Source organism: Simochromis diagramma, unplaced genomic scaffold, assembly GCF_900408965.1.
Source record: "Simochromis diagramma unplaced genomic scaffold, fSimDia1.1 OVJJ01000418.1, whole genome shotgun sequence".
Taxonomy (NCBI): Eukaryota; Metazoa; Chordata; class Actinopteri; order Cichliformes; family Cichlidae; genus Simochromis; species Simochromis diagramma.
This window is the reverse complement of record NW_024387407.1, coordinates 199,927-222,753: the sequence shown is the minus strand read 5'-3', so window position 1 is coordinate 222,753 and position 22,827 is coordinate 199,927. Positions and strand designations below refer to the sequence as shown.

The 22,827-nt window shown below is 42.7% G+C and overlaps 2 protein-coding genes and 1 long non-coding RNA gene across 5 annotated transcripts; 2 read left to right on the top strand and 1 right to left on the bottom strand.

The window, feature by feature from the left end:
• Positions 1–1,418: 1,418 nt before the first annotated feature.
• Positions 1,419–6,672, top strand: LOC120720760 (P2Y purinoceptor 14-like). Of its 3 annotated transcripts, none has more exons than XM_040010534.1 (4): positions 1,419–1,549; positions 4,585–4,693; positions 4,797–5,056; positions 5,225–6,672. In XM_040010534.1, the coding sequence occupies exons 2-4, from the start codon at positions 4,607–4,609 to the stop codon at positions 5,889–5,891; spliced, it is 1,014 nt and encodes a 337-aa protein (XP_039866468.1). In that variant the 5' UTR covers positions 1,419–1,549; positions 4,585–4,606; the 3' UTR covers positions 5,892–6,672. The 3 variants fall into 3 exon arrangements, with proteins under 3 accessions (XP_039866468.1, XP_039866467.1, XP_039866469.1); XM_040010533.1 differs by lacking the exon at positions 1,419–1,549 and adding an exon at positions 2,045–2,195; XM_040010535.1 differs by lacking the exon at positions 1,419–1,549 and adding an exon at positions 2,046–2,195 and having other exon boundaries at positions 4,801–5,056.
• Positions 6,673–11,712: 5,040 nt separating this feature from the next.
• LOC120720762 lies at positions 11,713–13,464 on the top strand. The gene is made up of 3 exons (XR_005693037.1): positions 11,713–11,996; positions 12,135–12,244; positions 12,575–13,464. It is a non-coding gene; the product is annotated as an uncharacterized LOC120720762 (long non-coding RNA).
• A 5,089-nt stretch (positions 13,465–18,553) lies between these two features.
• On the bottom strand, positions 18,554–20,302 carry LOC120720781 (nuclear factor 7, ovary-like). Its single transcript, XM_040010561.1, has 2 exons — positions 20,135–20,302; positions 18,554–20,033 (listed from the first exon to the last, which is right to left on the bottom strand). Exon 2 carries the CDS (start codon positions 20,014–20,016, stop codon positions 18,634–18,636), a length of 1,383 nt encoding a protein of 460 aa, XP_039866495.1. The 5' UTR covers positions 20,017–20,033; positions 20,135–20,302; the 3' UTR covers positions 18,554–18,633.
• Positions 20,303–22,827: the final 2,525 nt, after the last annotated feature.

Below are 22,827 nucleotides of genomic sequence, written 5' to 3'. Positions count from 1 at the left end.
CAGGAAATTCACAGTGTGTAGACCATCACCAGCCATTTTGTGCCAACAGCATGGATACAGGTACAGGAACCTGCCAGAAGAGGATCCCTTACATCACAGGTGTCTAACTCCAGGCCTCAAGGGCCGATGTCCTGCAGGTTTTAGATGTGTCCTTGGTAATTTGGTCATTTAAGTGGCTAAATTACCTCCTCAAAATGTCTCGAAATTCTCCAGAGGCCTGGCAATGAACTAATCATTCGATTCAGGTGTGTTGACCCAGGGTGAGATCTAAAACCTGCAGGGACACCGACCCTCGAGGCCTGGAGTTTGACACCCCTGCCTTACGTGAAGTTCTCTAAACCCCCTACATTTTTTCTTAACCAAAAAGGTCCAAGACGGGCCACTGGAACAGACCAGTCTAGAAGCAAAAGAGAAAGTGATTAATTAAATTACTACAGTTTATTGCACTCATTGACTACACAACTAGATCCAAAAGCAATCATGTGCTAGAAGGGGAGATAACAATGCTGGTCACAATGTCAGAGCCAAAGCCATGTCAAAGAGGCAGAAAACTAGAAAAACAGGTACAATCAGTCTACCAAGACACAGGCCGCCTGCTTCTAATGTTCATGTGTCAGAGCTAGAAGAAGCAAGAGCACAGACAACAATGTAGCACTGCTGACAGCCTCTACGGGCAGGATAAAAGGACGCCAAGATTTAAAGTCTATGCTAACGGTTGCCTTAAATACTAACCGCTCATGCCCAGCAAGAATGCCAAAGTCATGAAGACACAAAGGAGTGAGTGAATGAGCACTGAAGACTAGCCAGTTATAGCTATGTGTATAGCACCAGTGCAACAGGGAGAAGTAGAGAAAGTGTACAAGAAAGTGAAACTGACCTGATCAGCAGAGATGCTGATGCTGTGTGTGGCAGTGTGTTTGTATTGAGTTCAGCCTCGTATTGACCTTTGAGCTCAGCAGAAGCCCTGATGTAATGGCCCTGGCAGTATTTCGGTCATAAATCCTATAAATATGAATTATGACCACTAAATCCATATGTCTGGACTGTAGTTTGCATGTGTGTTCTGTACCTTTAAGAGTCCTTTTTCTGATTGAGTGGGCTGTTTGGGGTTGGCTTGAACATGGCATCTGCTGATTGGACCCCACTGCCAACTTAGCCACCTCAGAAACTGCAGCAGTCATCACTCTGGCAGCATCAAGCAGCAGCAGCAGGCCCGTCTTCCACCGCCAAATTCATAGTGTTTTCTTGTGCGTGTGTTCTGACACACATTTATATATAGAATTGGAAAATAGCTCTGCTTATTGTTCAGGTATCACTTCTTTGGAATAGATTTTTTGTTTGTTATTTTGAACTTGGTTCACCCTGGGGTTTTGGTCCAGTTTTGGTATGTTCACAGTAGCAATAAACTGCACCTTTATCTGTGAATTGGCTACTAGGTGTTTGGCTTTGGGAACCAGGGCGGGGAAACACTTTTTTTTAAATGGGATCCATGACACTGGTTTCACTGATTTCATCTGCGGCGAGAACACAAAACCTCAATAGCCTAAAGGTACTGTCCTAATCTACCAGTTAAGGCCACCAGCAAAAAACTTAACTAGAGAAAAATCTGTGGTTATAGTCTCTGACTATCACCTGCTAAACTATTTATTTTGAAGATTGGCCTGTTGTTTCGTCTCTAGTTTAGTTGTTGTCACTTTCATCTTCACCAAAGCAGGTGAAATGAATTCACAACTTACTTGGAGAGACTGATACCTTTGATGTGACTTTGTGTTGCACTGTGATACACATACTGATGATAAGTGTATAAACAGTACTTTGTTTTAAATCATCATTTAAAAACTGCGTTTTATATCTATTCGAGTTATCTGTGTCAAATATTAAAATTGTGTTGATGATGCGAAACAGTTAAGCGTGAAAATATATTTAAAAAAATTAAAAAGACATTACAAAGGAGGCACAGAATGATTCCCAGCATTGTACATGGCCTGTTTATCACAACTAATCATAAATGAAGTGTCAGCTTTCTGTGCAGCAATTTCAGTGGTTTCAAACAGGAAACATGTCAGAGATCAGGGTAGAGCTGCAGTTACTGTGTGTTTTCTGATTTACAATGATACCATTAAACCACGAAGACATATTGACTGAAGTAGCGTTTCGTGCTGACAGAAAACTGCAGAGGGATACATCAAATACAGGTGAGTCCAGCTGGTTTCTCAGACTCACATTTATTTGTACTTCTGCTGATTAAAAAAACAACTGAAAAATGATTATCTTTAACATGTGGAGCAAAAACAGTCAACGATCAGCACCCACAACTAACATCCGTGTTCAAGAGACCAATCGGATCTCATGATTCTAAATTTGACTAGGGCCTGGGCCAAAACTACCAATAGTTAACCATGATCCAGATCTGGACTCAGACCTATCTTTAGAATAAGTCTGAGGCCATTTCTAGTTAACTCTGCACAGCTTTTCTCATATTTACGGTAGGATTATTTTTAATCTATGCAGCCTAATTTGTTTGTCTTTATGGAAGTCAATGCACGTACACAGGAAACTCACAAATTAGTAACTGATACCACATGATGTTGTGAACTTATTCAGAGCATGGGTGAAAACACAACTCTGCAAGGAGATGAGATGTAGAAATTCAGGTCAAAGTTCAAGTAGTAAGTCTGGCAAATCATGAGAGATAACGGTTAAAGATGAGATTGTTTCAATGTTAAATAGAGGGAAGAAGGATGCCATGCAGTAATTATCACTGTCATCTCACTGCAAGATGGTCCTGGGTTTGAATCAAATCTGGGGCCTTTTTTTGTCCAGTTTCCTGGTGTTTGTTTCTCGGGTTACTCTGGCTTCCTACCACAGTCTAAAGACTGAGGTTAGATTAACCACTGATTCTACATTGACCGTGAGAGTAGAGAGAGTTCACCACCTTGGCCTTCCTTGTTGTAGTAGACCTCAGTCCCTATCGATCTTGTGCTTAAGGCTCATTCCTGAGCTGGCACGTGCTTTCTTTCAGCCCAGCTTTCTCCAGCCATTAGTAAGATTTCTCAGTGTGAGTCATGTCTTTTGTCTGCTGGCAGTACATGCCATGCAAACGCCTGTCTTTCCATGGCGATTTTTCTTCTTGCTCCTCTTCTTTCTTGAGTTTCTGCTGCCTGACATTCAGTGAGCACATGGTCAGTAGTGGCCATCTTCCTAATATACCACACATCTGTTGTTTCATCCAATTTTAGTCATATATATAGCAACAAATCACAAGAACAGTTTCCTTAGCTTTATATCTTCAGGTACAATTATACAGAAAAACCACCAATAATCGTGTGCCCCCTTTGAGTAAGCACTTTGGCGACAGTTGGAAGGAAAAACTCCCTTTTAACAGGACTTCCTTTTAACTCAGAAGAACCAGGCTGTATGATTCAGTAGCTTTTAGAATCACTTTTAGCAGTAATGTGAAGTAATGGTTTTCTGCATGGCTTTGTCAGACTCTCACATTGTTGTGGAGCTCTATTGGCCTTCTTTTCATGCTTCATTGAGGTTTGCCGTCTCTCAATCATTCTGATGTTGATTTGCTGCTGTGCTTAGGATCTTTGTCCTATTGACGGTCTCACATTTGACTCCACTGTATAATACTTTGGTATGCAGAGGAGTTTATGGTCGACTCTGTGACTTTAAGGTGCCCAGGTCCCGTGGCTGCAAATCAAACCCTAATCATCACCCCTCCACCACTGTTCTAATAGTTAATGATACCTTTCGCTGAAATGCTGGGAATGCCAAACATGGTGCTGCCAAATATCTGCACTTCTGGCTGCTCTGTACAGAAGTCTTGTGGTTTGTTTAGAAGTAACTTCCCAAGCCTAAGCCATGTTGCCATATTCTTTGTGAGGAGAAGAGGCTTTCTCCTGGCAGCACTTTCAAACAAACCATAGTTGTTCGGTCTTCTTTAGATTGTTTGTCACGAACTTTAACATTTATCATGTTCACAGTGGCCTGTGGAGTCTGAGATATATCTCTTGGGATTTTTTCATAGTTTTTCTGAACATTGCACCATCTGACCTTAGGGTGAACTTACTTAGTTTGACCATCATCACATGGTGGCATGGTGGTTTACACTGTTGCCGCACAGCACGAAGGTCCTGAGTTCAATTCTACCATCAGGCCGGGGTCTTTCTGTGTGGATTTTGCATGTTCTCCCCGTGTTCGCGTGGGTTCCCTCCGGTACTCCGGCTTCCTCCCACCATCCAAAGACATGCAGCTTGTGGGGATAGGTTAATTGATTAATCCAAATTGCCCATAGGTGTGAATGCGGGAGTGAATGAGAGTGTGAATGGTTGTCTGTCCCTGTGTGTTAGCCCTGCAACAGACTGGTGACCTGTCCAGGGTGTACCCCGCCTTTCGCCCTATGACAGCTGGGATAGGCTCCAGCGACCCTGAAAAGGATAAGCAGATGGATGGTTTCACTTTGAGTTACCACATCAAACGAAGACACCATGAAGATAATTTCAAAGATTAAAATAGCAATTATACATAATTTGTTGCAAAATGATGTATATGTGAGGTGGATTTTTGTTTCCGCTCCAGAAACATCACTGACCAAAATACCATGACTTCACCTTCCAATGAGACCTGTGAGGTTAAGGATATTTCAGCCAAACCTTTCTTTATACTGGTCCACAGTTTGGTCTTTCTGGTAAGTTTCAAATCATCAAATTGTGCTCTGTCAGAAATTGGTTTGAGGTTCCCAGTGCATGTACCAAAGTCCTGTTCTCTCCATCCTTTCTGTGTTTCTTTAGGTAGGTTTACCTCTCAATGGCTTCATCATGAAGTTCTACTGTTGTCGAGGTCGAAAGCAGGCGTCCAGCAGCTTGAAAGTCTTCCTGAAGAACCTGACAGCTGCTGACTTCCTATTCTGCCTCTGTCTGCCACTCCGCATCACTTACTATGCCAGAAGCTCTGGAATAATCCCGAGTCTCTACTGCAGCTTTGGAGCTTCTGCCTTTTTCCTCAACATGTATGCCAGCATCATATTTATGGGGTACATCGCTGCCAACAGGTAAAAAAAAAAACCTTTACAGTGTTGTTAAGTACGACACTGGGTGTTACATCAGTAAATCCTGCACTCCTAATTAAAGCATGAATGCATTTTTTAACTTAATGATTTTGGCAGCACTGTGGCTGATTAGTGAATTTGTCTATTGCCTGCTTTTGCTTCTCTCTTCAGGTATCTGAAGATCGTCCATCCTTCAGGAACTCGCGTCCTGCAGACAGTACGAACTGCCCACATCATCTCTGCGGTCACCTGGGTTTTTCTTCTGGCTACAGCAATTTCTTACAGCAATCTGTATTTGATGACTCAGGAATCTCTGACCTCTAACTCCAGCCGCTGTGATCCCCTCTTTAGTGAATCAGTCACGTTGTTCTTTAAAATCATCCAGGTTCTGTCTGCCATCATCTTCCTCTTAGTCTTCATATCCCTGGTCTCCTTCTACTACAGCACCTCCCGCAGGGTGTTGCAGGCACAGCAGAGGCAGCTGGCCTCCTCTGAGAAGCTCTTGAAGTCTCGTAGAAACATGTTGCTGCTTGTCAGCATCTTCTGTGTTTGCTTTGTCCCCTATCACCTGGTTCGACTTCCCTTTACTTTTCTGTCGGGAAACTGCACAGTAGGTCCAGTGTTGTACTACCTGAAGGAAGTGTCCACCATGGTCTCAGTTTTCAACATCTGCCTGGACCCAGTTGTTTACTTTTACCTCTGTAAGGCTTTTCGGGCCAGGGTGAGAAAGTTGTCCAGGAGAGCCAACATTCCACAAGTGAGTGAGGGGAGTGAGAGCAGCAAGGAGCAGTTTGGCATCGTTACATCAACAGCAACGTCTCAAACCAATGAACTGTAGGAAAACTTCCATATTTTATGTACAGCCTTGTTTTGTGTGTGTGTTTTTTCTTTCTCTTTTTTTGTCACGTGAGTTCTGTGCAATCATGCTTATCCACCCCAAATCTTTACAAATAATATAGTTTCTGCTAAGCTTATTTAAACATATCAAGAAGAACTTTTTACCTTTCTGCAATATTTTTTTATTATTTTATTCATAACAAAAATTAAAGCATAGATAATTGGTGTTGCTTAAAAAAAAAAGAAATCTCAGATTTTTTTTTCTACTTGGCTGTTTTCCAGAAATGTTTCATTTCATTTTGATGTGTATTGTAGGAAATACACTGAATAAAGCGACAATGTTTTGAGGTTGGCATGTGCACATCATCATGATTTATATTCGTGAGCACATTCAGTCACATCATGATTCAAATATACTTGATTATAAATAGCATTGTTGTACTGACTTCTTTTTTTAACTCATGAATCAGTTGTTCCACACATTTTAGTCAAAAGGACCTATATGCATCTATAGGGTCATATAGCTCTAATTCATAACAGAAGTTATCTCAAGGCATTTTAGCTAATGCTTTGGATTTGGTAATCTCACAGTCTAAGAAGGCTAACCTGCAGTTTCCATATCCTCCCTGGTGAATTTGATGTATTGGTCCACTGAGTTAATGTGATCTGTGAAATGTAGGATGTCCTGAGATTTGATTTTCACCCAGGTGTCATCCACATATCTGAACCAATGGCTTTGTGGTGTTCCAGAGTAGGATAGCAAAGCCCTCTTTTCCACTTCTTCAATCGATCAATCAATCAATCAATCAATCAATCAATCAATCAATCAATCAAGGCTTCATTTGCTATGTGCAGGTTGCCCTGCAGTGAAATAGGACACCCCCCCCCCCTCCCCCGATCTTACACACACAACACAGACATCACATGGGGATACAGGTCGGAGATCGGTAGTGTTACAGAAAAAAAAACACTGAAATATACACAACAATGGGAAAATAAAAGAGGAAAAAAAGTGACCTCTACTCATGCTGGGCTCCTGGGAGGACAGCATGAGCACAGGAAACAAAAAAACTCCTCTGCACAAAAAGCACATAAATGTCCACAGCACAACATTATGGAACACGTGACAAGCCACAGGGTCGGGTGGGGGGTGAGGAGTAATCCGAAGCAAACACAGCAGCCATTCCAGCCTGGGCTCAGACCCGCCTCGTATTCCCAGGAGGGAACAAGCATCGAAGGCGTTTGGAAAGGGAGGGGGGATGAGTGTGTGCATATCAGTGTATATGTATGTGTGTGCGTGTCCATAGTTCAGCTGAGACAGTGTCCTTCGCCCTGCTAGGCTAAGTAAACAGTCTTCCAGCCAACCCAAGTGGCCTTGCATGGAATGGGAAGGAACAGACTAAACACAGTTGTTATCAGGGTGTTGTTGTTCGGCTCCAGTCTTGCAACCGCAGCTGGCGCCGAAAGGGTATCCACAAGAAGTGATGGTGGTTTTAACTTTTTACTTTAGTGCAAACAGCTCATATGAATTTCAAAGCAGTTCTAACACTGGTCTCTCAATCTCCCGTTGGAGAGCCGCGAGCTTCGCCATACTTGGGTTCTGTGATGTTGTCATTCTTGTGCTCAAAGAGCCAATTCTGAGAACTCACGACCACAGTGAGCTTCTCCAAGATGTGATCCAATTTGCGCTCAGAGGTGTTATTCTGAGTATTCACAGCAGCCGTAGCCTTTCCAAGATCTTATCCGTGCCGACTCAATGAGCCCATTTTGAGAAACTCACGCCTCTCCCATCATTTTAATCCCAGCAGGCAGCCTTAAGTCTTCGATAAGTCAGGCCCAAGCCAGCTCCAATCAACCAGAACCCTGTTACCATGGTTCCAAATAGGTAGATATCTTCAGCACTCAGGCTCACCCAAGCCCAGACTTCTCGTTGAGAAAGGGGTGTCAATTGCATTTAGGGACCAGTTGATCCAATCCATAATTCCTCTTTTAGGTTTTAGAGAACAGACTGTGAGAGAGTGTTCCAGGGAAAAGTAATACAAAATACACGAGACTAGACAAGGACATAAGAGGCTAAGCAGGGAAGCTAAGGGAGAGGAGGAGAAAAGTGTGACCGCCTTTGTCAAGAGCAAGAGCAGAAAAAAAATTGGCCATTGTACAAATTGGCCATGATGGGTGAAACTGGGGAGCCCATTGCACACCCATGTTTCTGCCTGTAGAACTGACCCTTGTATGTGAAGTAGGTGCACACAGTTCCAAAAACAAACACACTTGATTGTGATCCACTAGCGGGATTTGTCTCGGCGTCACAGCAAAGCTCAATCTTTTTTTTTCTGTTCTGCAGCTCAAAACTGTTTATGGACCCTAACATGTGAAACTTTTATAAGGTCAGAGATATTTAAGTTGCAAACTTTGTGTTTTCTTTAGTTTTCACGGTGTCTGAAGAAAATAAGAGAGAGAAATAAACTTCAGAAGACATCAGTAGGTGTGGCCACTGTTTGTTGGACCCTGTAGTTACAATACTGGTTAACTTGAACATATTTACTCTATTTTATTTACATTCAACATGTCAGCAGGCACGTGCAGAGGGGGGGGGCTAGAGGGGCTTGAGCACCCGCCCCTTTCCTGATGGGTGCCCAAAGTGCCCTTTTGATAAGGCAACTTTTTAAAAAAATTTTTTTTTTTTTTTATGTGTGTGTGCGTGCGGAGTCTTGTCTGTGCCCCTCAACAATAATATTTAACTATTAATCACAGTTTTGCTAAATAAAAGGATCTGGCTTGCATCAGTCACATGATCACATTTAACCAATGATCGCCCTTGACGGCAGAACGCGCTGGTTACGAGACGGGAACGAGCTCACAAAGAGCACGCGCATTTTTTCCGGTCCGGAGCTGTAGGAGAAACACAAGTTAACTCAGAGACACAGACTGATGCGACAAAACCAGTAAGTAGGTGTACAGCGTACACTGTAGTGTATAGCACCCAGGAGTATTAGCTTATTACGTACACGTTGGTAAGCTGTCTTGTTGCAACTGACGAACTGAAACAAACAGGCGTGCTGTGTGTGCAACAGCGTGACAAACATTACCTGTCCTTTTATTAACTGCACAAGTAGTGCTGGTCACAGCTGCTGGCTACCTGTGTAAGGCTGTCATGGGTCTGTAGCTCTGTCACCGTTTTAGGGAACATATTTAGTTTTAAAGTATTTAGAACATATTTAGTTTTAAAGTAAGTTTCCGGGCTTTTCCTGCCTTTCTGGAGGGATTATATTTCACTAAAAACGATCTAATATGCATGTCCACATAATAATGATTATAATTATAATATATAAAAAACACACGCTGTATTTTAAAGAACATACATTAAGAAGCAGATTATATTAGATTTATATTTTAAATAAGACAAAATTTGGATTTTACAGCAGTAAAATGATTGTATCTCTACAGTTTAAAAATGTAATAAGCTTTGCCCTGCACAGAGTGGATAGTGAAACAAATGGAATCATCATAAATACATTATTTCATATTTATTACTTCCCCCTCCTCTTTGCTTTATTATTGTAGCTCTAGTAATAAATAATAATGTAAGGATTCTGGATCAGCACCATGATGCCCATAGTATATACAGTATTCTGAAGAAGGTCTAAAATGTCACTGTGTGTACGTGCATGTGTGTGTTTTATGTATATAGATTTTTTTAAATTATTACTCATGATATAACATTGTCCAGACATGCCTGGTAAGGACATGAGGAGGAAACAGCAGGAGCTGTGTGAGGCTACTAAAGGCAGGGCTATAACATTTTTGTGTCATCATTTTATTTTAGATTAAGTGCAAGAGTTGTTAGGTGTGGATAATTAGATTATAGTTTATTGCAATAGCAAGTTGTGCCTTGTTCTCAGATAGACAGCAAGTGGAGAGATATATATGAAATGATGGGATGGAAGGAAGAAGAGAAGCAAAGAGTGATTCACAGGCAGAGCCTAAATTATTTCTCACAGTTTTTTGTTGCCTTATGGTTCCAAGCGCTGTCACCAATCTTTGCATTTTGTTATTATCTCATGACACTTGTTTAATCAGCTACCATCTCTCCTATGGACTTTTTAATGTCTACAGTCTCAGATCAACACAGCCCTGCCCTCCAGCACTATCAGCAGCAGGAGCAGCAGAAACCCCTCAACAGCAACATTGTACTGTGGCTGTAGCTCAGGTCTTGTGGCAGAGCAGGTCAGCCACTAATCAGAAGGTCGGTGGTTCAATCCCTGGCTGCATGCCAAATACCCTTGGGCAAGATACGAACCCCATGTTTGCCTACTGGTGGTGGTCAGAGGGCCCGGTGGCGCCAGTGTTCGGCAGCCTCGCCTCTGTCAGTGCGCCCCAGGGTGGCTGTGGCTACAATGTAGCTTGCTATCGCCTGTGGGTGGATGACTGAACGTAGTGTAAAGCGCTTTGGGGGTCCTTAAGGACTAGAAAAGCGCTATACAAATGCAGGCCATTTACCATGTACTCATCAGGTAAAACATTGGCGATGTTTGCTTTGCCTTGTTGCCCATATTAGATTCTTGATGAATGTGTGTTGTTGTTATTCAGCCTGGTTCAATGTGCTCCTTTTTAACTTTGAGCACCCGCCCCTTTAAACCTCTCTGCACGGCCCTGCATGTCAGTATTGAGCATAACTAACTCTCAGTAAAATCATAAATAAGTTATGTTAACTGGTATATATTCATGTTTAACATGGGTTATATTTTGATCGGTGATTAACCGACTACACCACTACTTCTTTTGGGGTTTATTTTTGATTACAAATAAATTATTTTTTAGGAAATGGAGAAAAGCTCTGTTTTAGCACTCTTATAGTTTTTACTCACATGAGGCGAGATATTAAGACCTTTGATCACTTAGCTGGGATGTAGGCAATAGTTCAAGTGATTCACTAACAATGACATACGTGTTCCAGCAGGAGGCAGTAATACACTAAACTTCACCTGTTGTGTTGAAAAGAAGGTGAAAGAGACTCAGAGTCTTGTCAGAAGTATTATGAGGGAGTTGAAAGAAGAGGATTATGTTTCCAAGTCTCAGGAAAAATATCTGTCTGCTCCGATTTTTCCTCATCCTCGCCCGTTTTATCTTTCACCTAAGATTCATAAACCTCCAGAAACCTTGTCTGTTCCATTTAAAATCCCTATTGTTAGTGATTGTGACTCTGAATCATTCAGGATTACAGCATATAGAGTCTTTTCTAAATTCCTTGTCTCATCCCTTTAATGCACCCTGATACATATGACTTTATTGACAAATTGAAAGATGTGAATGATCCATGTGACGCCTTACTTTTTACGATGGATGTGGAATCCCTCTGTACCAACATAGACACAAGGTTGGGCTTATTGGCAGTTGATAAAATATTTAAATAAAATGTGAATTTTACATGTTCTGATGATAAAATTTTAAAATTATTAAAATGAACTTTGACTAGAAATGATTTTCAATTTGAGGATTCTTTTTTTCTCCAAATCTCAGGTTGTGTGCTACATGGATATTTATACGTCCCACTGGGAAATAACAATTTTAGAAAATTGCAATAAATTACCACTAATTTATTTTACGGTATTCGGACAATGTTTTTGGGATTTGGACACATGGATTAAAATATTTCAAAATCTTTTTGCATAAATTGAGCAATCACCACCCCTTAATAAAGTCAAAATTTCAGCTAGATCAATTTGTAGTTAATTTTTTAGACAAAGTTGTTTTCTTTAGAAAACAATAATAGTCAAAGTAAACAACTATGTATGTGTTGCCCTTAAGGCGTTTCTCTGAATAAATAGGTTCATAAGTTTGAAATAAATAATTCTAAAAATATTTGCCATTAAGAAATTAATATGTGTTGTTAAAATGAATAATTCATGCTTTACATACGTTTTAGTTAAAAGGAAAATATCGCTAAAATGTATTTCCCGTTCTGGCGGGGCACTTCCGGTTCCGGTCGAGCACTTCCGGTTTGGGTCAAGCGCTCGGTTTTGCTGAGAAACAGGCTCCTCATCCTAAAGGCAGTATGGAGATGTAATCTAATCTCATCTACTCCGAATTATCAGGCCGGAACGCCGTAAGTTACTTTATACGACAGTTTGTACAGATAACTTTTGATATTAATGTGTATTTGCTAACATGAATGTTTTAGTGAGAGTAATGCACTTTATTGATGTAAACATGTTGAGATGGAGTTTATTTTCTGTCATTTCAGTTTTCACCACGTGTTCATGGAGACAATTAAACAAGCTGCAACTAAACTCCAGGGTCTTCATTTGTGGTTTAACTCGGTGTCACCAACATCCTCGTTGAAAACACTATAATGTAATAATTATTAATTATAGTAGTTACATTAATAGTAATGTAATTATTACACACACACAAAGAGATGATGTTCATTTGGTATAACTGAGCTGCTCACACACCTTTGATTTTAATAAACACACTGAATAACTGAAGATTGTGGAGTCAATAATGATACTCTTCGCACATAATATGTCAAATGAAATAAGCCAAAGGTCAAAATAATGATGATGATGATGCTTTCCACACAAAAAAAACTGAAGTAGGTCAGTCAGCAGTGTGTTAGATATCAGTGGAGGACTTTACCCTGACAAATGCAGAGTGTAATGTAAAGTTTGATTGTTTTCCCAGAAAAGGAGGACGAAGAGATGGCTCTGTGGCGAGGATTTCATTGGGGATCAGAGTTTCTGTCAAATCACTTTGAACGTCTATGTGGTGATAACGTGTTCACAGCTGAAAATGACACAGTGGGGTCTAAATCTTCTGGCAGTGGTTGGACAGCATGAAGGAAAATGGTGGAGCAACTTTATTCGTGAAGACTTGCTTTGTTGGTGCTGTGAACAGACACTTTATTTCCTGCTTTGAGCTGTTTGTTTTAATGACACTTTAAAATAGATTGATTTGTTCTTCATTCAGTTATTGGAAGAATCTTTTTATTTTTAGCAAATATTTATGTGCTCGTTCACAAATAAAAGACATGAAGACGTCAATCTTTTTGTGTGTTTGAGTGTTGAGAATGAGACTGACAGCAGGGTGAAAAGAAGTGAAAATGAGATTGATTTTCTCCTCAGACACTTTATTAAAGCACACAGGAAGTGACTGTGAATGCAGGTTCATGTTGGTTCATCATGTGAAGTTTTCAGGATTCACACTGGAAATGTGATTTCTCTTTAAAGCTCTAAAAACTGCGCTTTGCTCCTTTAAATCTCTTGCCATTCTTTATTTGTACTGACAGCGAGCGCTCTGAATCCACACACACTTTCAGTTCTTCTTCTGCTGTAAATAAAGGAAAAACTAGTTGATGAAACAAGCTCCATCATTACAAACTTCCTGCTGATGTTTCCATGTGAAGCAGTCGGAGACATTCCTCCGGCTGGACGACACGCTCTGCTTTGATACAAAATAAAGCTCAGATGATTTTCTCTACACTAGTTTATCTCATGACTTTGAATCCCCCTGAAGATACTGACAGTGAAGCACGTACATAATACTCCAGCCTTTCAACTCTGAGCTTATTTAGTTCTATTAATACACTGAAATCTCTTTTTTTTTTGATGATGATACATCTATGAGATATGTGTATTAATACTCAAGACCTCTTGTCCAAAGACAAAGCAATAGTGAATATTCTCTACAGAATAAAAACAGTTAAATCTGAGCATTTTTTTTATTATTATTATTATCAAGATGGCGCCAGTGTGTGTGGCTCGCCATCTGGCTCTTCCTCTGTTGTGTTTGCTTATGTTGGTTTTTATTGCTAGAGTCAACTCTCTTTTAATGTACAATCGCCAAAAGCTGTTGGACCTCCGACTAGTTGCCAGTGATCTTACCAATGCAACTTATAATGGACATAAGGCGTTACCTAAATTCCTGTCTGGGATACCAGCTAACCTTTGTCGGACCCTGGCCCCAGCCTCACGGCGAAAGCGTTTCAGATGCCGGGGCAAACGTAGCGGTCTACTCGTGAAACTTAAGGCGTACTTGGTGCGCTCTTCCCCGGCTCCTTGGAACGAACGTGGATCTGTACCTTGTCATGCCTTTTCTCCGTGCTCTCTGGAGCCCATCGATGCCTGGCTGGTGCCCGTTGTTGGCTCGGATCCGATGTCCCAGCCGCGAAAGATTTACATCTTCGTCGGCGCGGTGCGAACCTACAGAACTTGCGGCCGCTGCGTCGGGTCTTGCTGTCAGCCACGAACATGCTGACCTCCACCAGGTTTGGATTGGTGAACACTAGATCGCTGAGTAATAAAACTTTTATTTTAAGGGATTTATTTATGACCCAAGGACTGGATTTCCTCTGTATAACTGAGACATGGTTGAGGGCCGGTGAGTCCAGCGCTTTCACAGATCTCTTACCTGATGACTGCTGCTTTTTAAACTCTCCTCGAATATCAGGCAGAGGAGGAGGACTAGCTGTTGTTTTTAGGAAGCAGTATAAATGTAAACCACTGCCATTATCAACCTCACCTAGTAGCTTTGAACTGAGTATGTTTGAGCTAGGTTGCGCTCACACAGTGCTCTGTGCTGTGGTTTACAGACCCCCAAAATACAATAAGGACTTCTTAAATGACTTTTCTGATCTGTTGGCTGAAATTTTGCCAAAATATGATCATGTCCTTATTTTTGGGGACTTCAATATTCACGTGTGCTGCCCTGACAAGCCAATGGCAAAGGACTTTTTAAATCTTATTGACTCTTTTGATCTTGTGCAACCTCTGTCTGTGCCTACACAAAAATATGGGCACACTTTGGATCTTGTTTTAACTCACAATTTACCTGTCTCTAACTTAGAGGTTTGTGATGTTGTATGGTCAGACCATAGGTCTGTCTTGTTTGAGGTTTTCCTTCCTTGTACCAAAGTTAATCTTCCTCCTGTTGCTGCTAGGTGCTGTCGCATTTTTAACCCTTCCTCTGATGGACAGTTCTCTATTGTTTTTAATCAGAACGGCGGCCTTCCTGATTTCATATGCAATGATACAGAAGAGCTGAGTACATGGTTTTACTCTGTCTGCCAAACTGTTTTAGATTCAGTGGCCCCCTTTAAGCTTAGGCAAGTAAAAGCCAAATCTGAACCCTGGCTGAATGAAGACACCCTGGCTGCCAGAAGTGTCAGGGGTCGTGTGCGGAGGCAAGGAAGGGATGACCCACATGCAGGACTCTTGGTGCAGAACGAGATTTATTGAATATGTAGACAAAAGATGATAGAATGGATGGCTGGCTGGCTGGCTGGACTTAACGGACTGGTAGACTGCTGACAAGCTGACAAGGGGAAAAAACAGGAAGTGAGAACATTAATGTGGCGAACTAAACTGAACATGAACAAACTGAAATCACTGGGTCAACGACCCAGGAACCCTGACAGTACCCCCCCCCCCCCCCCCCTTCAAAGGCCGCCACCCGACGGCCAAAAGAAAAAAAAACAGAACAGGGTGGGCGGAGGGGGCCCAGGACGCAGCAACGGAGTCCACACAGAGAGAGTTCAGGCGGGCGGCCACGTGGCCTGAGACGAGACAGTTCAGGGGGCTGACCGTGCGCACGGCAACGGCGGTGACGTGGACACAGTTCGGGAGGCCGACCGTGCGGAAGGCAACGGCGACGACAACAGCGCTGGTCCGGGGGCCGACCTTGCGGAAGGCAACGGCGGCCACTCAGGCAAAGGTGGTCCGGTGGGCAGCCGCGAGGAAGACTGCGGCGGCCACTGAGCCGGTCCGGTGGTCGACCACGCCGGCGACGAGGAGAAGGCGGCCGAGGAGCAGCTGCAGGAGGCGGCACGGGAGCCGGCGGAGACTGAGGAGCAGCTGTAGGACCAGGCGAAGCAGAAGCCGAGTCTGAGGCCGGACCAGGCGAAGCAGAAGCCGAAGCCGAGTCTGAGGCCGGACCAGGCGAAGCAGAAGCAGAGGCCGAGGCTGGACCAGGCGAAGCAGAAGCAGAGGCTGAGGCTGGACCAGGCGAAGCCGAGGCCGGACCAGGCGAAGCTGAAGCCGAAGCCGAGTCTGAGGCCAGACCAGGCGAAGCAGAAGCCGAGTCTGAGGCTGGACCAGGCGAGGCAGAAGCCGAGGCCGAGTCTGAGGCCGGACCAGGCGAGGCAGAAGCCGAGGCCGAGTCTGAGGCCGGACCAGGCGAAGCAGAAGCTGAGGCCGAGGCCGGACCAGGCGAAGCTGAAGCCGAGGCCGGACCAGGCGAAGCAGAAGCCGAGGCCGGACCAGGTGAAGCTGAAGCCGCTGGCTGGAGACGGGCAGGGTCAGTAGGCGCGGAAGCCTCTGGCTGAGGACAGGCAGGGCCAGTAGGCGCAGAAGCCTCTGGCTGGAGACAGGCAGGGCCAGTAGACACGGAAGCCTCTGGCTGGAGACAGGCAGGGCCAGTAGGCACGGAAGCCTCTGGCTGAGGAGTGGGCGGGCCCGCGGGTGCGGGAACCCCTGGCTGAAGAGCGGCCGGGCCAGCGGGTGCGAAAACCCCTGGCTGAGGAGCAGGAGAGCTCACAGCTGGCTGACTGGCTGACTGGACTGAGAGGACAGGAGCAGACTGGGCTGACTGGACAGGGGCAGGCTGGACTACAGGGGACTGGACAGCAGGTGAGGGAACTGACTGGAGGGAAGGCTTTGACAGGTTTGAGCCAGTTTCCTTGCTCTGCCTGCAGGAGTTGGTTGCTCACATGAAGCCCTCAGGTTCCCCTTATGATGCTCTCCCTCCTCGATTTTTCAAAGAGGTTTTTCTCACTATGGCATCAGCTGTACAATCCATTGTAAATAGTAGTCTGTCCTCTGGTGTTGTACCTGTCAATCTCAAACATGCAGTGATTCAGCCTCTACTCAAGAAATCTGCTCTTGATCCTGATGTTATTGCGAATTACAGACCTATTTCCAAACTGCCTTTTATCTCAAAGATTCTTGAAAAGGTAGTTTACAAGCAATTAATGTCCTTCCTAGAAGAACACGGTATTTTAGAAGTCTTCCAATCTGGTTTTAAAGCTTTACATAGTACCGAATCTGCCCTTTTAAGAGTTTTTAATGATGTGTTTTTGGCAAATGACTCAGGTGACTGTGTTATTATCGTGCTGTTAGATTTAACTGCTGCTTTTGATACAGTGGATCATAATATTTTAATCTCCCGTTTAGAGCAGTTGGTGGGTATGCGGAGTACCGCACTGCAGTGGCTCAGATCCTATTTGGCAGAGCAAACTTTCTCTGTGAAACTAGGGGAGTTTGTATCCTCTGCTGCTTCTCTTCAATGTGGGGTCCCACAGGGTTCAGTTTTAGGCCCGCTTCTTTTCTCTCTATATCTCCTACCCCTTGGGTCTATTTTCAGGAAACATGGGATTTCTTTCCACTGCTACGCCGATGACTCCCAGATTTATTTCCCACTTAAAAAGATAAATGGCTTCTCAGTAGACCCGCTGCTCAGATGCCTTGATGAAATAAGGGCCTGGATGGCTTTGAACTTTTTACATTTTAATGAACAGAAAACAGAAGTGATGGTTTTTGGTGGCACTTCTGAGGCCACTACTATAGATCTTGGTTCACTGGCACAGTATGTTAAACCAGTCATCACTAATCTGGGAGTTAAAATAGAGGCAAATCTTAAACTTGAAAGCCAGGTCAGAGCTGTTGTAAGATCTAGCTTTTATCATTTGAGGGAATTAGCCAAAGTAAAGCCTATCTTATCGAAACAGCATTTTGAGACAGTAATCCATGCCTTTGTTACTTCTAGGCTGGATTATTGTAACGCACTTTATTTTGGGGTTAGTGATGCGTCCATTAGGCACCTGCAGGTTGTGCAAAATGCTGCAGCACTGTACATTTTAGGATTGTTTTTGAAATTCTATTATTTGCTTTTAAATCTGTTAATGGCCTGCTCCCCCCCTACCTCTCGGAGCTACTACAACCATATACACCTTATGTCCGCCAATCAGCAGCTCCTTAAGGTACCGAAAACTAAGTATAAATTTAAAGGTGATCGTGCTTTTGCTGTAGTTGCTCCAAAGTTGTGGAATGATCTACCCTTGCATGTTAGGCAGGCCTCTTCTCTCTCTGAATTTAAAAGTCTTCTTAAAACATATTTATTCGCTGAAGCCTTTGGCATTGATTAGAGGGGTTGACTCAATTTGTTTAAACATCTTTCAATTTATTTTAGTTTTTTAGTTATTTATTTTATCTCATTTTAATTTTCTTTACTTATGCTATTAGCATGTACAGCACTTTGTGAACTCTGGTTTTATGTTAAAGTGCTTTATAAATAAAGGTGGTATGGTATGAAGAAAGTCTTTAATCAAACAGAATTCAAAGATCAGAAACATTTCATATATGGAGTTAAACATGAATCATTGTTTCAACAACATATTTATTGTTGTCATAAACAGACAAGAAGACAACAACAAACTGCTCCTCCCATTCAACACATGTCAGTCCATATCCCAGCAAAGTAAATCATCTCCATTTACACATCAAATAGAAACATGAATCACTTGTAATGATTAGAAACTTGATAGAATTTCAAATCTAGTTTGGGGAGTCATTCAGTGAGAAACAGTGAAATGATTTTCCATGTGAAAAGGTGGACAGCAGAAACAGAAAGAAACAGTGAGAACTAAAAGAGAAACAAAGAGCTTTGGAACAACGAGGCAGCAGGAGGACAGCTGCAGTTTAACAGCTTCAACTCACTGACAGGAAACAACATTAGAAACATCATCATCCTCAACTCATCTGCTGCACTGACACCTTCAACGGACACACCTTCACTTTGCCAGCCAAAGTTTCAAAATATGGAAACATCCTGTGAGTGAAAGTGTGTGTGAAGGTGTGTATGTGTGTGTTAGTATCAGGATCAGAGAACGACAGCTTTCCACTGTTCCAGTCCAGATTCACTCTGATCCTCTGGAGCTTCTTCTCTACTGAGAGAACAGTGGATGGAGCTGATGGTGAGTGTTTGTAGTATTTACCTCTATTGAACCATATTGTCCATAATCCAGACTGTATGTCTCCCTTCCTCTGCACAGACTCTGCTAACACACCCAAGTCCCAAAAGCTGTCTCCAACTTCAACATCCCAGCTGTGACTCCCTGAGTTAAAGCCCTCAGAGCCCAGGACTGAGCAGGAATAATCAAACCTCTCTGGATTATCGGGAAGCTGCTGCTTCTCTCCTCCTCGTCTCACACTGGTCAGATCTTCAGACAGGATGAGTTCTGGATTTGCAGTGTTTGGGTCCAGAATGAGAGGAGTGTAGGAGACCACGTCCTTCATGTTGTTCCAGATGTTGAAGGTCAGGTTGCCCAGGTGTTTGGCCTGGTCTATCAGAGCTCCTGAGGGCAGCTGTGGATCATGCAGCAGGGGGCAGTGCTGGATTCTTTCCACTGCAGTCTTGTAGTTGTGCAGGAATGAGACGTCTTCAGCTCTCAGCTCCTCCTCTGTGGCTCTGACTGTGTCTGAAAGAGCTGCTATCTCTCTGCTCAGAGCCTCCATCTTCTCCTTCATCATCCCACTCTTCTGCTCCTCTTCCTCCCTCAGTGCAGCCAGCCTGGCCTCCTCTTCCTCTGCTAGAAACTGCTGAAGCTTCTTAAACTGCTCCTTAATCTGCCTCTCTGTGTGTCGGGCCTGGACCTTAATGTGTTCTGCTGTTTGATCAAACTTCACTTGAACTTCTTCACAAGCCTTTAACTTCTTCTTTAAGTACTCCAGAGTTTCCTGAAGTTCCTTCTTGTGTTGTTGTGCAGCTTCATCGATGGGTCTGAATCTGTGATTGGTGTGTTTTTCTGAGTTTCTGCAGACGACACACACTGGCTGCTGATGGTCCAGACAGAAGAGTTTGAGTTTCTCAGAGTGCAGACTGCAGAGAGCCTCTGAAGCTCTCTGATCTCTCTCCTGTAAGAACGACTCACACAGGTTCTTTAAAGCCACATTTAAAGGTGGATCCATTGAAGATCTTCTCTTACAAACTGGACACTGGTGTGTTTGTCTCTTTCTCCACCATCTCTTCAGACAGTCTTTACAGAAGCTGTGGCTACATGACAGAACAACAGGATCTCTGAAGACCTCCTGACAGACCGGACAGCAGAGATCCTCCTCTGATCTGGAAGCCATTGAGTCTGTGAGTGAAGCTGAAAACAGCAGACAGGAAGTACAGTCAGTCCTGGCTCCCCTCCCTCCTCTACCACCTTCACTGAAACTTCCTTTGAGTCGTGTTTTTGCTCAAACTCACATTCAGTGTGTGGAGCGTCAGCAGCTTGAAGCAGCAGTGTTGGAGTTTTCCACTTTTCTCTCCTGTAGCTGGACTCACTCAGAGGAAGCTGCTAGTTTGGTCTGAGCTCAGTCTGATCGTCTGTGCGTCTCTCTGCACTGAGGACGAAGAATTTCCTGTTTCCTGGTTTGTCTCAGGTAAGTTATGTGAGGGGCGGAACTTCATTCACCTTCACTTTACAAAGGCTGTTGCTTCACCCATAAATGAGGGTGTGTTTAATTCTAGAGTTAAGTCGTTTAGGTGCCACCAACTGTAAAACAGGTCACAGCATGAAGCTCAGAAAATAAAGTGTGACTCAGCATTGCAGCTGTCTGTCTGTCAGCTTTTATTTCAGACTTTGTTCTGGTTATTTCTCAGGTTCCCAACAGTGGGAGTGTAGTCACACACACACACACAGGTGGTGTTAAGGTGGATTCAGTTTGTTACAGACCTATACAAGTGAAATGAATATTAAATGTGTGTTTTTGGCTCCTTTCACTGAACAACCAGCAGTTACCAGCAGCTATTTTTCCTTCAGATCAACACCAACATCAAATTCTGTCTGACACAAACAACAGCTCTAGATGGATTTTAACCTTTGACTATAAGTCCTCCTTTTTATTCTCTGAAGCACGGTTTAATCAGTTTGAGTTTGTAAGAAATGTTGTTTAAAACCTTCAGCTGGAGTTTTTTTCAGGCAGATGTTTGATGGTCAGGTGGAAGGTGTTTGATAAATTTATGTGGAATGACCTGTACTTAGAAAAATGTCAAGTGATGTGAGCGGCTCGTAGAGACAGAAACAAATGGGTGCAGTAGAGCCGATATTTCCAGTCCTGGATCAGTAAACTTTGTTTGAAATCAGCTCTGATTTATTGAAATATTAAGAAAACATTACACAGATATTTACAATCAATCCGATTTTGTCCACTCAGATGATGATAATGCCACAAACCCGGGCATGTCTCCTCATTTGCACCCCGAGCTAACAGGTAAGTTATGACCAGAGGTGGGTCGAGTATCCAAAAATTCACACAATATTATTTAACCTCCTAAGACCTGAACTCTTTCGTGGCATGCATTTTTAATTTTTCTTTGCTATTTGCATTGATTGGGACCTAAAGAATGTAAAAACAAATAATTACCTGTTTTGTTTTGACCTAATTTTTGTTTTTGTGAAAAACGAGACCCACATGAGGGCATTGGTTTCAAATTTTGATAGAACAGTGGCAGCATAATGTCCTCGTAAGTGGATATCAGGCCCTTGTAGAGAAAAATTAAGTATTTTGTCTAGACGTCCCAAAATGTGATGTCCACATATGTGGACACCAGGTCCTAGGAGGTTAAAAACAAGTTTCATCAACTTACATCTTTATGGAGTGCAAACATTGCAGATTGCTTTCTCTCTTTGCTCTTTATGAATGCACACAACAGGGAGCTCCCATGAGTCTGGTTGGGTCGAAGAAACTGCAACTTGCACTCACGTTCCACTGTTTCATAAGCCATGATTGACCCACTGGTTTTATTCCACAGAGCTTGACATTTTGCAAAAGCAGACCAAGACAGCCTCTTGTATTGATCATTGGTAGCTTCTGCAGCAGTGGCATCAACTATTGATATAAGCAGAAGCTTCTCAAACGTTGCTTGCGTTACCCGCCTTGAGCCAGTGAAAGAATCTGTATCTGCATTCTTCATAGGTGGCTCGATAGAAGAGGACGACTTTCATTTTCTGTGGCTTTCCATTAATTCTGTATACATCTTCATTTTGTTGGTATGTGATGGACTGAGTTGAAAACAGGAGGAGTCACAGGAATTATTTGAAAAATAGGGTTGCCATTTAACCCAAAAATTATGTTTACAAAAGTAATAAATATTGAGCTAATGCAAGAGGTCAATGAAATAAAACTAAACTCAGGCAAAGACTGCAACCTTAGCAAACCAAGCAACAGCCCAAACAAACATAACTGACTTAAACATGAAATAACATACAGAGGTATATATAATGGCTGATCAGACCACTATGACACAAGAGGGGTAACTAAACAAAACAAAATTGTAAACAACAAACAATGCAGTACAGTCTGGTTTGATAATAAAAACCAAAGAAGAAAATCAAAACTAATAAACCCCAAACTCAATATTTTATTAAATACAAATACTTTGTATTTAATTAAAGAAAACACACATTCTCCCCTTCAGCAGGAGGTGGTGGTGCAGTCCAATTATCCCTCTTTGCATTTAATGGTTTCAAACCCTAGCCACCACCTTTGTCTGGCAACTCCCTGGATCATGGCAGGTAAGAAGTAAAAGAAATAACAGCCAAAATCAAAGTAATGAACTGATATGAATACATAAGTAAAGAACACATGTATCCAAACTAATCAATAAACTTATTGGAAACTAAAGTGTGTTATTGTGTTCAAAAAAGGAATGAAAATACAAGTGTTACAAACTTTAAAGTGTGGCCATGGGTTTGGCAATCACATGGTACTATCCTGGTACATTGTCATGGTAACTAGTGATGTGTCGGCTCTAAGGCTATGTTCACACTGCAGGTCTTAATGCTCAATTCCGATTTTTTCATCACATCCGATATTTTTTGTCTGGTTGTTCACACTACAAATGAAATGTGACCGCAAATGCGCTCTAGTGTGAATGTTCATGGCTCTAAAAGCGGC

Bases quoted from the DNA above. Each gene is read 5' to 3' on its own strand.
- LOC120720760 (XM_040010534.1), top strand. From the start codon at position 4,607: ATGACTTCACCTTCCAATGAGACCTGTGAGGTTAAGGATATTTCAGCC. The intron at 4,694-4,796 runs GTAAGTTTCAAA...GTGTTTCTTTAG, and splicing joins TCCACAGTTTGGTCTTTCTG to GTAGGTTTACCTCTCAATGG. The intron at 5,057-5,224 runs GTAAAAAAAAAA...TTCTCTCTTCAG, and splicing joins GGGTACATCGCTGCCAACAG to GTATCTGAAGATCGTCCATC.
- LOC120720781 (XM_040010561.1), bottom strand. From the start codon at position 20,016: ATGGCTTCCAGATCAGAGGAGGATCTCTGCTGTCCGGTCTGTCAGGAG.